This window comes from Ictalurus furcatus, chromosome 22 (assembly GCF_023375685.1).
Source record: "Ictalurus furcatus strain D&B chromosome 22, Billie_1.0, whole genome shotgun sequence".
In the NCBI taxonomy this organism is placed as follows: domain Eukaryota; kingdom Metazoa; phylum Chordata; class Actinopteri; order Siluriformes; family Ictaluridae; genus Ictalurus; species Ictalurus furcatus.
In genome coordinates, this window is record NC_071276.1 from 16148791 (window position 1) to 16164741 (window position 15951).

General features: G+C 39.1%; 1 protein-coding gene across 1 annotated transcript; it reads right to left on the minus strand.

Moving 5' to 3' along the window:
- Positions 1-931: 931 nt before the first annotated feature.
- arrdc1a (arrestin domain containing 1a) lies at positions 932-15213 on the minus strand. The gene is made up of 8 exons (XM_053653930.1): positions 14470-15213; positions 10006-10116; positions 8103-8153; positions 4651-4805; positions 3902-4084; positions 3639-3815; positions 2991-3528; positions 932-1647 (listed from the first exon to the last, which is right to left on the minus strand). The coding sequence occupies exons 1-8, from the start codon at positions 14585-14587 to the stop codon at positions 1607-1609; spliced, it is 1374 nt and encodes a 457-aa protein (XP_053509905.1). The 5' UTR covers positions 14588-15213; the 3' UTR covers positions 932-1606.
- Between the last annotated feature and the right edge of the window lie 738 nt (positions 15214-15951).

A 15951-nucleotide genomic window follows, 5' to 3' on the forward strand; every position in this document is an offset into this window, starting at 1 on the left:
GCAAAATTCCCCCATTGGCCCTTCTCTAACATGGCCCCACTATATCCAAATCCCTAAATTAGCTACATCAATCTCCCTTCTACACTAATAGCTGGTATGTGGTGGGTGTTCTGGTGCACTATGGCTGCCGTCACATCATCCAGGTGGATGCTACACACTAGTGGTGGTTGAGGAGACCCCCCCATACTATGTAAAGCCTTTTGAGTGTCTAAAGTGCTATATAAATGTAACTGCAACTAAAATAAGATAGGGCTTTTATTAACTTTCTTATTTAATTCTAAATCATAAAGCACTTTAGGCAGAATATATTGGAGCTGGTGGACAGAGTAGACGATAGGGATGACGAACTTCAAACCAAATTCACTAACTGTGTATCTATATAGTGCATTCATATGGAAACTGAATTTGAGTGTATTTTCATGTCCAGGCTTTTAACGACATCCTGCATGCATACAAAATGCAGCGTATTTCTGTAATTCTTTGGGTTACACTCCTATCAGCCAAGAACGGGAATCTGAGGCTACAGTGGGCACAAGCTTACCAAAACTGTATTGAAGACTAGAAACCACGTTTTGCCAATCACTGACTGTCCAAAATTCCTGTTCTCAGCTGACTGGAATGCAACTTGATATGGTCTTCTGCTTTTGTAGTCCATCTGCCTTAAGGTTTGACGTGTTGTGTGTTCTGAGATAAGTTTCTGCTCACCACAGTTGTACAGTGGTTCTTTGAGCTACAGTGACCTTCCTGTCAGCTTGAACCAGTCAGGTTATTCGCCTTTGACTTTTCTCATCAATGAGGCGTTTTTCCGCCCTCAATAACTGTTGTGTGTGAAAATCAAAAGAGATCAGCAGTTACTGAAATATTCAAACCTATATACACATAATTAAAATAATGAAATTATAGCATGTTCAAGACAAAGCAACAAAGGAGGTATAGAAAACAGTTTAATTACAACATAATGAGACAATTTATTGCATTCAGTACTGAAATCAAATGTATTGTTGTTGTCTGTATTTAAATGGAAAATAATAGTGCTAATGTTACACAAATATCTTCCATAGAAGCACAGAGAAAAAGGAAGCTAGTGAGAAGTATTTCCTTTACTTCTTAGAACCTTTGTAGTGTATTAAAAACTAAACTTTTTAAAAAATGAAACAGGAACCATTAACAAGTCATGGAATATTTTCTGTAACTATTTCCTGTAAGAAGTGAAATCATAAAATCACATTTTTATTTGTTTGCCAAATAATAGCAGCAATTATTATTTATCATTATTATACTAATTTAAAATAGAAACTTTATTTTTTTCAGTGGGCTATAAACAAAAGTATGCAATGAATACAAATGAACACAAAGTCTCCCATGAAGAAGAAGAACAAGAAATAATCCAAAGAAGAATCAAAACATGCCACAAGACAAGATATCCAGAGTTTGAGAAAACTGGAGATGAGTTGCCACTCCATGCTTCACAAAGAAATCTTTCGGTTTGCTCTGATCACAGACTTCAAGAGTGACTACGTTGTCCAAAAAGTGCAGTAACTGTGGTTATGAAAGGACATCAGTCCCAAAAGGAGTCATCAGCTGTTCGGTACAGAGCAGGAATCATTTATGTGGTGAGAAAGCTGTCTTCATAAGCTGGTGGAGGCTCTGAAAAAGAAAAATTATTGTGTTACCAAAACCAAACAAAAATAACTACGTACCATAAACACAGTTAAATACATTCACACCTAATTGTAAAACCAACCAGAAATACCACAGGATTTTCAGAGAAATGTCTTTGGTTGTAAAGTAAATTGTGTGAAGGTTAGAAATTTTAAACAATATTTGTACTATATTTTATATTCTAGTTGTGCTCATGGAAATCAACAAAAGGTACGGTGCAAAAAAAAAAAAAAAAGTTTTATTATAGTGTAAACTACATGACGTCTTTCTCACATTTGGTTCTGGGAACAAAGGGACTGTTTATCTATACTTCAAATATTAAAATGTAATAGCAAAGTAACACACAATAGCTTGAATATTTAAATGATTCCAGAATCTGGTCGTGGAAAACGGACGTGTTGATGATCAGTTATACGGTGTAATTGAGATTGCGTTGCTGTTATCACGGACACTTTGGATTATCATCGCAATCCCAACCAACGTGGCAGCATTTTTGGACGACGTTTGCATTCCTAAAAAGAAGGCAGTACAACAAACCTCCATCCATTTTCTGTACGGCTTATCTTACACATGGCTGAGGGGAGACAGTTTAGAGATGCCAATCAGCCTACAATGCATGTCTTTGGACTGGGGAGGAAACCAGAGTACCCGATGGAAACCCCCGAAGTACGGGGAGAACATGCAAACTTTGCGCAGACAACCCCGGAGGTACGAGGCAAACATGCTAGGAGCTAAGCCACCGTTATTTTGGACAAAATTAACATACTCATCTTTCTCAAAGAAGGTATGGAAGGTACTATGGTTCAATTCACAGTACTATAGTAAACATCGTAACTATGGAATCAGGGTTTTGTTTTAGAAATCTTGCAATCTTATGATAAACGTTTGGGTGTTTATCAAGGTATTAACATTTCATCATCAGGATGTGCCTAATCCAAAAACTTACATGATTCTATGCTTATTCTATACATTCACAGACTATCAAAAGCAAACAAACCAATTTGGATTAATAAGGAATGTCAGAAGTTTTTTAAAGCTAAACAGTCTAAGATTCTTAACCAAGTTGAAATGTTTTCATGTTCTCCTTGTTTTTGAGTCTGTATTGCTCTATTTTACGGTTTATCCACAAAATCACAGAAAACAAGACAAGCATCCAAAATGAAGAGAAAAATGTTAAAGTCGTTATTTGATTAGATTTTACTTAATGAATTTCTGTCAAACCTATACATCACCCTATAAATGAATTATCATTGTTTTCTTCATTCTGTTCTAAGGGGATGCAAACGTTTGCACTTTATGTAAATCATACAGAAGCTTGTGGGTCTCACCGTGCGGGAGTGCTGAGCTTCTGTAATCTGGTGGCAGGATGAAGGGGCAGGAGGTGGGCACGGCTGGGCTGTTTCCTTCAGTAAAGAAGGGGATGGTGGCCCCGGTGGAGAGGGAGAAGTGAGGCACTGAGGGGTTGCTGTTACTCTGCGGGAACACGAGACCCGGGGCGTAGCTAAATCTGGGAGACATGGGGCCCTGATGCTGAGAGTGGACCTTAGTAGGAATCTCTTCGCTCTGCCGATCCCCAGCTCCTCTCATGTCTGGCTCTGCTGGGGGCGCGCTCGGAGTGACGCACATGCTGCGGGGCCGGGGCCGGGGCGCAGGGCGAGGAGGCAGACTGGGGGAGCCGGATGGAGAAGGAGAGGCAACAGAGGCATTCACTGAATTCGGAGACGCCGGGTTAGTCCGTGGTGCTGGAGTGGGAGCTGTCTTGGAGGCTTTCTTGGCTTTAGGAGGAGGACGGAGGCTCGGATCAACCGCGACGTTCCCGAAATGAACTGGCAGCGTCAGTGACATTTCCGGGTATTTCAAAGACACCTGGCGCATGAGAGAGTTTTTTTTATTTTAAATTTTTTTAAATGCTACAAAGAATAAGTGTTGGTCAAAACGTTAATGAACACTCTTGTGGAGTGATGATATACACTCACCTGGATGAAATAGTTGATCTCGATAAGGTTACATCCAGCCAGAGACGACTGTGGAAGAGGAGGAACGATAATCTGCTCTTTCCACTCGGCCTGTTTGCCTGCCTTCACTCCAGCTCCTTCCACCTCCGCTATTGTTCTCACTTCGTGTGTCGGTTTCTTTGTGTGATACGTCACTCTCTGACAGGGCACGAGCAGAGGAACATGATACGGCTTTCAAGAAAAGCACAGCGAGAATTTTTACTAGTTCAACAGTAAATCATTACCTGAATTAAACAGGCAACTACATGGCCCGTGTTCTTCCCCGATTGGTTGTCGATCTCTGTGGACACTTTAATGACCTGACCTGCAATGTATCCACGCTGGTCCGTTTTAGCCACCAGGACGACTGTCCCATTCTTCACCAGCATATAGGTGAAATTCTTAGTGATATTTGAAGTGTTTGGCTCCTGTGAAATTAATAATAATAATAATAATAATAATAATCTTTATTTACATTACATTTATCTTATTTATACAACTGAGCAGTTGAGGGTTAAGGGCCTTGCTCAAGGGCCCAGCAGTGGCAGCTTGATAGTACTGGGATTTGAACTCACAACCTCAAAAGATCAAAAGACCAATGTCTTAATGTCGAATTATTGTTATTAAAAACTTTTTGTGTGCTTTTGTGTGCATCTGCCATACTGGATCTGAGTGGATGAACAGTTTAGAACATACAGGGGACAAACAGGTGCTAATCCATTCAGTGCTTTAAAAACTAGTACCAGTACATAAAATCCATCTTAAAAGTGACTGGGAGCCAATGTAATATACTGTAATATCAAGAGAATTGGTGTAACATGGTCTCACATGTCAGTACCTGTTACATCCTTGATCATTACTTTCTTTCGCAACCCAATAAACAGCGAGTTACAAAAATCAATGAGAAAATAAGAAGCACACAAGTGCACCTGATCGTGCATACTAACGTGTACAGGACACTGGTTATTAACGTGCACAAAGCTCACACACTCACATAGATGTCGGGCACTTCATTAAGATTAATGTTGTTCAGCATGTAGAAGGGCTTCTCCGTCTTGTAGTCTTTTGAGAAGCGAGGCGTGTCGATAAACGCTCGAATTTTGTACATAATCTTTCCATACGGCCCTTCGTATGATGTTGGCGCTGTGGCTGGAAAAGAAAAAGGAGAGACATTCAAATAAATACAAAAAAACAGGACACTGATGGTTCAAAATGTCTATAAAAAAAAACCCCAAACCAAATCATTATGTGCAAGTTATTTTTTATTCTTAATCTATGCCAGGAAGACATTTAGTCATATACAGAGGTGCCTCTCACGCACGACTTTGACCTTGAATGCAAGTTTGCGATATCCGCTCGAGCGAGGACCACTGTAACACCCATCCACAGTATTTCCCCCTGAATCACATTTTGGACTGTAAATATATTCAAAAATATTGTGGAATGGCATTTGAGGGCAATAATAAATATATACACTATAAATAATAAATAAATATATACATTTATTAAATATACATTATGGCATTATGAATTTATAAATCTTATACCTAAGCGCTGTGGTATAATTCTCATATCTGAAGGTATGGATAAATTTTTTATAACGGCAGTAACTGTAATAACGGACAGTAGTTCCAGCCATAACTCAAATCACAGGATTATATTCATGTGCTTGCTCTAATGCAGTGGTTCTCAACCAGGGGGAGAGATCGGAAGGGGGGCGCAAATGGTTTTCAAGAAAAACAAACAAACAAACAAACAAACAAAAAAAAACACAGGAAGGGCATCATTTGGGTTCTTGGTGTGTTTTATTGCTTTTCAAATAGAATGTGCATAAATGATGGTGCCACATGATAGGGGAGGCTGGGAGGGGAGGCTGGAGGGAGGGGGGGGGGCTTTAGTTACAAAAGATTGAGAACTTCTGTTCTAATTTTTTACATTTTTACAGTAGCAGCTCTTTCACAAATCCCACCTAACATTTTTTAAAGGAGTCTCTAGTGTCAGCACTTAATAGTCTGCAAGTTTTCTGCCACAAAAGTCTTCAGGACAGACGACTTTGCACTTTCGGTTTCTTAGTACGTTTACGTTTATGGCATTTGGTAGATGCCCTTATCCAGAGAGACTTATATTTAAATCATTTATACAACTGAGCAGTTGAGGGTTAAGGGCCTTGATCAAGGGCCCAGCAGTGGCAGCTTGGCGGTACTGGGATTTGAACTCGCAACCTTCCGATCATAAGTCCAACCTAACACCTAATTCACCTTCTTAATAGCTGCGGTAATGCAAGTGATAACAGGAGCTAACTTGTTTCAGACATTCCACAACATTAAATGTAATTAAAAATGGTGAAAAGCATGACATGTCACTCATTAATAAAATGTAATGCCCCCCCCCAAGCTCGGGGAGAACATGCAGACTCCACGCACACAGGGCGAAGACAGGGATCAAACCCCCAACCCCGGAGATGCGAGGCAAACGTGCTAACCACTAAGCCACCATGACTCACCCCTCTGCCCCCCCCCCACCAATTCACACTTTTTTTCACTGATAAATAGTTTTTTACTGGCATAGAAGTGAGTCAAAATAACTTCCACTTCTGTGTTTCCTGTGTTCCCAGCCCTCTGTGTGCTTGACCTTTTATTTGTGGACATCACTAAATGCAAATGAGCTGTGTCGGGAACATGCTATGCACTTTACAGATCAACATACGCACACGAATATGACTCGAAATCAGCGTTTCTGAAACAATTCGGTTTGGCTTTAACAAACATTTATACACAACCTTACTAAAAGATAAACGAGGCCCGATGTCTGTATGTTACAATTTCATAACCTCAGTTTTGCATCTGGATCGATAGATAGCTTTAGTAAACCTAGAGGAAAATTCACACTTACTTACCCTTCCAACTTACTACAAAATGCTATCAGTTTAATCTTCTAGATGTTATAACTCACATGCCCACGCCTTAACTTCATACCTGCCTCCTATCTACTTGATATCTCCTGAACAACTTTAGGATGCTGACAGTTATCATCTTTGGCCTACATTCTTCCTAATATTCCAGTCTTGGTCCAAGTACACCCACTTTTAACTATGTGACATATTCAAATTCTATTTTTGTAGTTAGACTGCAAAATATATTGAAAAAAATATATCATTTTTTCAATTAAAGACCTTGTGAAATGCCCGTTTTTGCCCTTTAACTGAGTCACCTTGTTCCTTTACACATTTCCTTGACTTTGAACTGGCATGAAAAGGAAGTCGGTTGAGGTAACACACAGCTGTCTCTGCTAGGTTGGTTGTGTATGTGCCACGCTGTTTAGAAAGATGAAACGATTACGTTGGCTAAATCGGGGGCTTGAGTAATATGTGTGAAATGCTTAAGAACGTCACAAAGCAATTCTACTGAACTGCATTTGATTCGAGATGACTACAATCTACACACCACATAAAAATATTTATAAAGGACCATGAACTGTCACGAACAAACATTTGAAGGATATCATTTGCCTGGTTTCTGGCTCGACAGGTTGGGCAAGACCATGGATAGCTCCACTCTATGACCACAATTAAACCTGGTAATATTTACTTATGGACAAGTTCTGTTTAACTCCTTTAACTCAGAGGACACAGAAGTGTGTCTAGACTTTAAACAACACAGTAACATGGCTTGACAAATGAACCATGTTCTCACCTTTCATTGCTATTTTTCCATTCTCACATGACTCTTGTTTGCATGCAAGTGCCTGTGTTACGTCTGATCTCCCTTCTTGCCGAGCCGGGACACAAGTGAGCAACTGAAACGTCAATATTTATCATGTTTCTTGCTAGAATCGTTTTGTACCTGGATGATTTGGAATTGCCTGACTGCGAAGGGTTGTCTCTTTTCAAAATGTCCTTTTACTGGCAACTTTTAGGACTGAATATTTCGCTGTTGTTGTTTTTTTGTTATTGAGTTCTAGAGCTAAATTTTATTTACACTATTATTTAGCTCAAATCCAACCATTTGAAGTTTTCCAATTTCCACTGGAAAGCTGTTTTTCTTTCTATTTCCTGTAGGACCGAACCTAGATCTCCCGGAAATCACTAATTACCTTCTACTCTCATGAGAAGTGTCATGTGGCAGTAATTAGAAACAGATACTCAGATAGGGTGAGGACAGTTCCAGGTTCAGGTGTGTTATATGAAAAGCTTATTTCTCAAGTGAAAGATTGGACACTTTTACAGTTAGTTTCGCTGTAGAAACGAAATAATATGCTAGAAGACCAGTAGCTGAATAGTGAGACGGAGCTTTAATGGGTTAAAGGCAAAAGCAAAGATCATTAGAACCATTCCTCATTGATGTTCAGTGAGCTGCTGTTGCTATGGCAAACAAACAGAGCTGCCAGCTCAATTGTGTAAGAATGTAGAGAAACAGGTGTGTGTGTGTTTGTGCTGTACAGTCTTACCTGGTATGAGAAACTTGAAGGGGAAAATGTGTTCACCCTGTTTCAAAGTGCCTGGGAAATGAAACACACACACACACACACACACACACACACACACATCAGATGCCACAACTGAGTGCGATATGAGATTGCTATAACTGGCAGAAGTTATTAACAGAGCATATGATTAGGAAGAGTGTGTTCCAGTGAAATCATTTCAACAGACACTCTGACTCAAGTAAATGTTGTGGGCAGGCTGTTTGATTTCTTTCTCTTTCTTTTTCCCCCCCTCGCTACCTCAGTACACAATGCTAAACAAAGACAGAGATCATTAATACACAAAGCTACAGCTGAGAAGCTGAACTTATAGGTTAAAATGGCATTAAATCCTACTAGACGCAGTTCTCAAGGGGACGAAAGGTTAAGCATTTCAATGACATTTTTAAGTAATTTTTAAACTTTTTTTAATGTGTTTGAGTAATTATGCAACATTTTGTGACAGAACACTGAGCTACATAAATATGACAACAAACTAAATACATCTACCAAGACTGGCAGAGATAACTGTTAGCTAGTAAATACTACACAACATGACGGCATCATGCTAATGTCAAATGCTAACTTTACACCTTTACTGACCCGAGAGTCTGATAATAAAAATGTATTTTAAAAAACAAATGGAAAGCAAATAAGTACAAATAAAGTGAAATAACATTCTAAAAAAAAAAACTTTTAAAAAACTAAGACATGAATAACCAAAAGGAGAATAAACAACAAAAATAACAGTAAAATACACAAATGTAGAATAAAAAGAAAGTTGCATGAAAACCGAATCCGTAAGCAAGCATAAGAAAATAAACGAAACACACAAAGATAAAAACAAAATGACAACTAAAACAGAGAATATACCAAGAGTAGGTGAAGATAAAATAAATAGGATAAATAGAGATTAAATTGAAAAATAAACTTAAAAAAATACAGAGAACACTGATAAATAAAAATAAATAAAACGAGCATACATAATATGAAAGACAAAATCCATCCATCCATTTGCTATACTGCTTATCCTACAGGGTCACGGGGAACCTGGAGCCTATCCCAGAGAGCATGGGGCACAAGGCGGGGTACACCCTGGACAGGGTTCCAATCCATCGCAGGGCACAATCACAAACACACTCACACACCCATTCATACACTACGGACGCTTTGGACATGCCAATCGGCCTCCGATTTCCGGAGACCAGAGTACCCGGAGGAAACCCCCGCTGCACAGGGAGAAAATGCAAACTCCACGCGCACAGGGCCGTAGCAGGAATCGAACCCCCAACCCTGGAGGTGTGAGGCGAACCACTACGCCACCTTGCGACCCCATGAAAGATAAAATGAAAATACAAATAATGAAAATAAATAAATAAATCAATCAATCAATCAAAAGGAAAGATCAAATAAAATTCTACATGCCAGTACAGAAAAAAAAAGAAGAAACATTTAAAAGCAACACTGAAGACATATTGCTTTTCAAAAGTGTATTAAGGTTTATTAAAAATAAAACATGGTGGTGAAGTCCGCAGTCGAGAAGCGTGATGATAAAACGAGACCCATCTCCTTATTCTGTATTTTCCAAAAGGCATTCTTGAAAGATGAACTGTATCCTGGGATGTACAGGATAAACAGTTTTGTACTTTAGAGACAGGGCTGATGTGTGCTCTCCTTTTTCTCAGCTATAGTGCACAAGTTGCCATATTTGATTTTAAATTATTTAGCTTGAAAGGAATTGATAAAACGGTGCAGCAGAAGGCCGGCAGCTGTATGCCAGGCATCGCGATCAATCCTCTACACAACATTTCCAAGGAGCGGAAATGAATTTAGAGGAAAGTGAGTGAGAGAGAGTGAATATTTTATGAATACTTTAATCGGTGAGTACCTTTATCAGCCACAGAGAGAGAGCTGTTGAAGTACTGCTCCTCCTCGAGCCAGTCCGTGTCGTTCACTTTGTTGGTCACGCCGCATGACCCGTGGCAGTTCACCTTGATTGCTGTACAACATAAGAAAACCAATCAATCAATATAAAATGACTGAATGATTCTATACGGTACAACGCAAGCGTGTAGGAGCGTTTCACAATGAGATGGAATGGATTTCATTTTTATCAAACGCCACACAGAGTTCCACACCTTTGATTAGTTTATGCTATAACACACTGGGACTTGTATAGGACCGTGATGGCTGGAGGGATAAACAAGGAAAGCGCATCGTGGTGGCGCAGAGGGATGATCACATGACCACAGTGTTAAGGGAGTTAGGAGGAAAGAATCACAGCAAACAATCTACCAATGATGTAATCTAAAACCGCACCAAATACAATGACTTCATCTGCTTGTACTACAGTCCCTTGGGCACCCCTCCCTCTCCATCTCTCTCTGTGCAGCACGCTACGCTTTGCTCACACCTTCAAAAAAACATGACAATTAGAGAAGAATCATGCATCGTCACTTACATTTCTCTGGTATCTTGCACTAAAGTGCATAGCCTTTTTCCTCACTTTTGAACACATCACTGTGATAGCTGTGGGTTGGATTTAAAAAAAACAACAACAATAACCAAAAAAATTAAATATAAGACATTTTGAGACGCAGGGTGGCACAGGTGGTAGCACTGCCACCTTACAGCTCCAGGGTTCTCAATCATGGTTATCCGAGCTAATCTCGCAGATACCCGAGCTGATCTCGCAGATCCCCGAGCTGATCTCGCAGATACCCGAGCTAATATCGCAGATACCCGAGCTAATATCGCAGATACCCCGAGCTGATCTCGCAGATACCCCGAGCTGATCTCGCAGATACCCCGAGCTGATCTCTCAGATACCCCGAGCTGATCTCGCAGATACCCCGAGCTAATCACAAATGCAAACTTGATTAGCTACAAGCTCCATAATTTCATCCTTGTTGTTCAAACACAACCACAGACTTCCAGACAAAAATGTTTTCCATTTAACAGCATATTAATCTGTGGGACTGTTTTTTTTTAATCCCTCTCCCACACACTCCCACAGAGTTTGCCCTGTCTCGCCCACTCCTGTATTTTTTTATTTCAGTCCGTTATGTTTTCTCGAAAACTCAGTTGGTTATATTTCCCAAAATATAAACAAATCAGTCACCTAAACCACTGATCCGTAAACCATGCTGCTAAAGTTGAATGCATACGTGTGCTACATGTTACCCAGCGCCACATGAACTCCCAGTACACTCTCATATTAATGTACATTGTTCATAAACACCTCTATTCCAGTGTACACAGGTACCAGGCTGTAACACTGACCTCGTAAGGATTCTCGTCTGTTCTGTCCGAGTAGGAATGTCAACAAACCAGTCCTGCTCCAGCTTAGCAAAGCCCCGAGCTGGATTCGCTTCAACTTTCCACAACACCACAGATAACACAGAGGCTAACTGTCACATGACTATCAGGAGCCGGAAGGGTGGCCCGAACACATTTCCCTCATAATGTACCTCTATAAAGCATACGGACACCACACTGATCCTTCATTTCCATACAACAATAGAGACACCATTTATTCCACCGCACTTTAGCCAAATACAGGGTAAGAGACAGGTGTGACAACGGCAGCATTGCGTGTCGCTCAGGAGTTGCTCGCTCGTTTCCTCAGACCAGCTTTATCCTGCACAAAGCATTACAAATAAAATGGGAAGATGATTTCACCATACATGTGTATAGTGTATTTTTGTGCGCAAGTCAAATTTTCATTTTCATTGTCGCTGCAGAATTCTATACATATTTCATGGTGTGTACTAGGGCTGGGTGATATAACGATATAATACTGATATTGTAGAACTTACGCCACGATACACTTTTCTGACATATCACGGATATCGTGATATCGTTATTACATTTTTAATCAAAATGAACTTAAAAAAAAAATGTTCTATTTAATCTTTAAAATTGTAAACATTACTACAGTTTTTTTTTAACAAATTTTGTTTTCATCCTTTTCATGAAAAATATGTTTTATTTGTTAAATCAATGTTTAAATATTAACAACAACAAAAAAATTCTTTATGGAGACATCAGTGTTTTTTAATTTTAAAAAAAAAAAAAAAAAAAAAAAAAAAAAAAGGTACCATTTTGCTGGCAGTTTGTTTTTATTAGCAAACCTAAGTTACATATCGCAGCCCTTTGAGAATCATATATATATATATATATATATATATATATATATATGATATTATATTTTTGTCATATCGCCCAGCCCCAGTATTTGGTCTTCATTATTATTCTAATATATAAGAAATGTCCTAACTTTTCACTGGTTCTAGTCTTGTGCGATATTGATTTTTCCTGCTCGCAATTAAAAATAATTTTTTTTTTTTAAATCGGGATAAATAACGCGATCATCTAGAACCAACAGAAAAACAAGCATTTGTGGTTCTGTGGCAAAGAATCTCATAAGAATGGAGAAGGTCATGACTTTTAACCATTACTAACTATAAATATTACATTCAGCTGTATTGTATATTTGCCCATTCTCTCTAATAACAAAATCTAGCCATCCTCTGTCTGAGTCTGTTCTTGGAAAGAAACAGAAAAAACACACACTTGAATATACTTTGAGACAAGTAAGGAATAAAACACAATGGGGATTGGTATATAGGAAAATAATCAACAATGCGGTAGTGTGACGTGGCCTGACACAAAGCGGAGTTACTGAAGATTATTTCCCAGTGCGTTTTGTTCCTTTTATACCACAGCAATTTCAACAATTACAGAATTTATCTTCGAACACATAGTACTTTTCTTCCATGTATAGTTGCATTTAACGTTATTGGAACGCGCAGAAAACAGATTAGTTCCTGTTACAGCAGGTATAAATAGACATTTCCGTTCTTTTGAAGTTATTAAGACATAAAAATGCAGCTTGGCCTGTTACTCCTTAAAATAACAGCTTCACCTCTCTTACCGTGACAAAGTGTTTAAGTTGTTACTATAGAAACAATCTCATATTAGAATGACGCAGACCTGTTATTTAACCCGTGACCAATCAGAATCGAGAACCCTATGGTGCTGCGGTAAAACAGTGCATGAATTTCAGCAATACTAAATTAAAGACTCTCATCACGGGGTCTCGTTAGAACCAGACAACATCTGAAGAAATGATATGATGTGTCAAACAGGCGTAAGTGAGACGTCGTAAAGCCAACAAAGTTACAGTGCTGGTAAAAATGGACCGGTGTTGTTAAAGTTGTCCGGGTTCAGATCCTCGAAAAACAAAAACAGTCTGCTGAGTGGAAGAACACTGCTGTAGATGTGAATGTGGCATTATTTCTTACATAACTGCTAAATCTGTACTAAAGTGTCCAATTCAATCAAACAACCAAAGAAGAAAAGGGGGTGGGGTTAAACACCAAAATGACATTCATCACATAACACATCGGGTAAACAAAGCAGCTCTGGAAACAATTCCAAATAAATCGATGGGCAACGTCTTGAGATTAGAATATAAAAGTTTGTGTTAAAACTGTAAAACTGTCTTAGAGACGCTGTTTTTTTTGTTGTTGTTTTTTTGGGGGGACACTTTGTGATTGCAAACAAAGTTGTGTTTCTCTTGTGTTTTAAAACTACACGGACAGCAATGTTTCAGCCCAAATTCTAAGGACTGATACGATCTCGAGTCACAGGTCCCAACAACACACACACACACAGCATTCAGATGCTTTTAAAAGAGGACAATCGGGTCTGCTTAAGCAACAATGTGAATGATTAACCATCCAGACTGGTTTTTGAATATATATAAACCACCCGGAAAAACAATGACGGCAACAGAGCAACTGACAGATGACAACAACAACAAAGACCTGGCTGAAATTTTTAGAAAGTAAATTTAGTAGGCGAAATGGCTCGGTATTAAATACAAAGTTTATAGGCGACTCTAAAATTTCCTAACACTTATGTTTTTATCAGTCACACTGTGAGACTTGATCTATTCAGGCTCAGAGCTATAAAATGGTATTAACTACTGTATTAATGCTATGGAAACACTTTGATACACTATATGAATTCATTTTTAATAGCTCAGGTATGTGACAGTTACTCTAGATAAACAGAAGTGAATAGACCTTTTGTTTGTGTTCTGCCTTATACAGGCTTTTCCAGGCCCAATACAGGTCAAACAGGTTTATTATTCAGTTTATAAACATTTCCCTAAATGTTTACAGTCTAACATGTTGTGTGGCGTAATAACAACTTATAACCTTCAACAACTGTGTCTAAAACAACAATAAATGTAGCTTAGACAGCAAATATGCGTGTAGTAGAAGGTAAACACAATGCCACCCATATGCATGGCTCGTCAAAATCTCAGAAACAAAAGTCTCACCTTTACACTGGATGGGTTGAGCGGTGGAGATTTTCACCGTCCCGGAAATGGACTCGCCGGGACTATAAACCACTTTATTGTCCTTTAGAGTGATCTGAAATTCCTGAAGCTTCCCCATCTTATTTTCCTAACCACCACCTCGCTCGGGTGGCTGACCGAAACTGAGCCCTACACTCACACAAACAGAAAGAGAGGAGGAAACTTTCCACCTGCGCACTCGACTCTCGGCGTGACGTCACACCGGAAGGGCGTTACAAGTATCACCTGGACAGCACGTGTACCACAAGAGGCGCTCGAGTCGTGTAAGTAGTCGTTAGATTAGCTTGGAGGCTAAACACCAATAAGAGTTCAGTAGTGGGTTATATCTTTAGTATAGTGGACGTCTGTAATGGTCTACTGACTTCATGTCAAACATACTTATAACCTTCAACACATAAGTTCGCATAACGTAATTGGGCTATCACGTGCTACAGTTTGCCGAATGCTGAAAAAGTGGCTGTTTTTAAGTGGCTTTTGCGGACATTAAAAAATATATATTCCTTTTTCACTTTGTCGCAGGATGAACACACAATGGATATTCAAAGTCTGTTAAAAATGGCAGGATTTTTTTATGGTTAAAAAAAAAGAAAAGAAAAGAAAAGAATCCAAGATAAATAATTCCAGAAATGTTCCCACCTTCGATGTGAAATTACAACATATAAAAAATAAAGTGAGTTTACAGTTGTGCTCATAAATTTACACACCCCTTGCAGAATCTGCAAAATGTTAATAAATAAATAAATAAATTAGAAAGAGGGATAATTCAATTGCTTTTTTTAATGAACAAATGTTTCTATGATTTATGAACAGCTATCACTAAAATATAAAAACAGTCGTTGATCATCCAGGTAATGACACAGTGTTAAGAATCAAGCGTGTGTAAACTTTTGAACTGGTTCATTTGTGTAAATTCAGTTATTAGTGTGTCTTGTGAACTTTTATTGATCCCTCTTATTTTTTACTTTTTAATTATTAAGATTTGCAGATTCGGGGTGTATGGTGGCTTAGTGGTTAGCACGTTCGCCTCACACCTCCAGGTTTGGGGGTTCGATTCCCACCGTGGCCCTCTGTGTGTGCAGAGTGTGCTGTGCTGTGGGGGTTTCCTCTGGGTACTCCGGTTTCCTCCCCCAGTCCAAAGACATGCATGGTAGGCTGATTGGCATGTCCAAAGTGTCCATAGTGTATGAATGTGTATGTGATTGTGCCCTGTGATGGATTGGCACCCTGTCCAGGGTGTACCCCGCCTTGTGCCCGATGTTCCCTGGAATAGGCTTCCAGGATCAAAGTTCAGAAGAACGAGTGAAGTTTGAACCTTCAGCTTCCAACATTCACTCTGTATGTTGTTAATTTACTTCTAAACTCATTTTTAGGTCTGTCACTGGTTTTGGACAATATGTTCTTAGTGTATCATTTTGGTGAAAAAAGGATGATGGCGTAAATAAT

Bases quoted from the DNA above. Each gene is read 5' to 3' on its own strand.
- arrdc1a (XM_053653930.1), bottom strand. From the start codon at position 14,587: ATGGGGAAGCTTCAGGAATTTCAGATCACTCTAAAGGACAATAAAGTG. The intron at 10,117-14,469 runs GTGAGACTTTTG...TATGTTGTACAG, and splicing joins TCAACCCATCCAGTGTAAAG to CAATCAAGGTGAACTGCCAC. The intron at 8,154-10,005 runs GTACTCACCGAT...TTCATTTCCCAG, and splicing joins TCTCTCTGTGGCTGATAAAG to GCACTTTGAAACAGGGTGAA.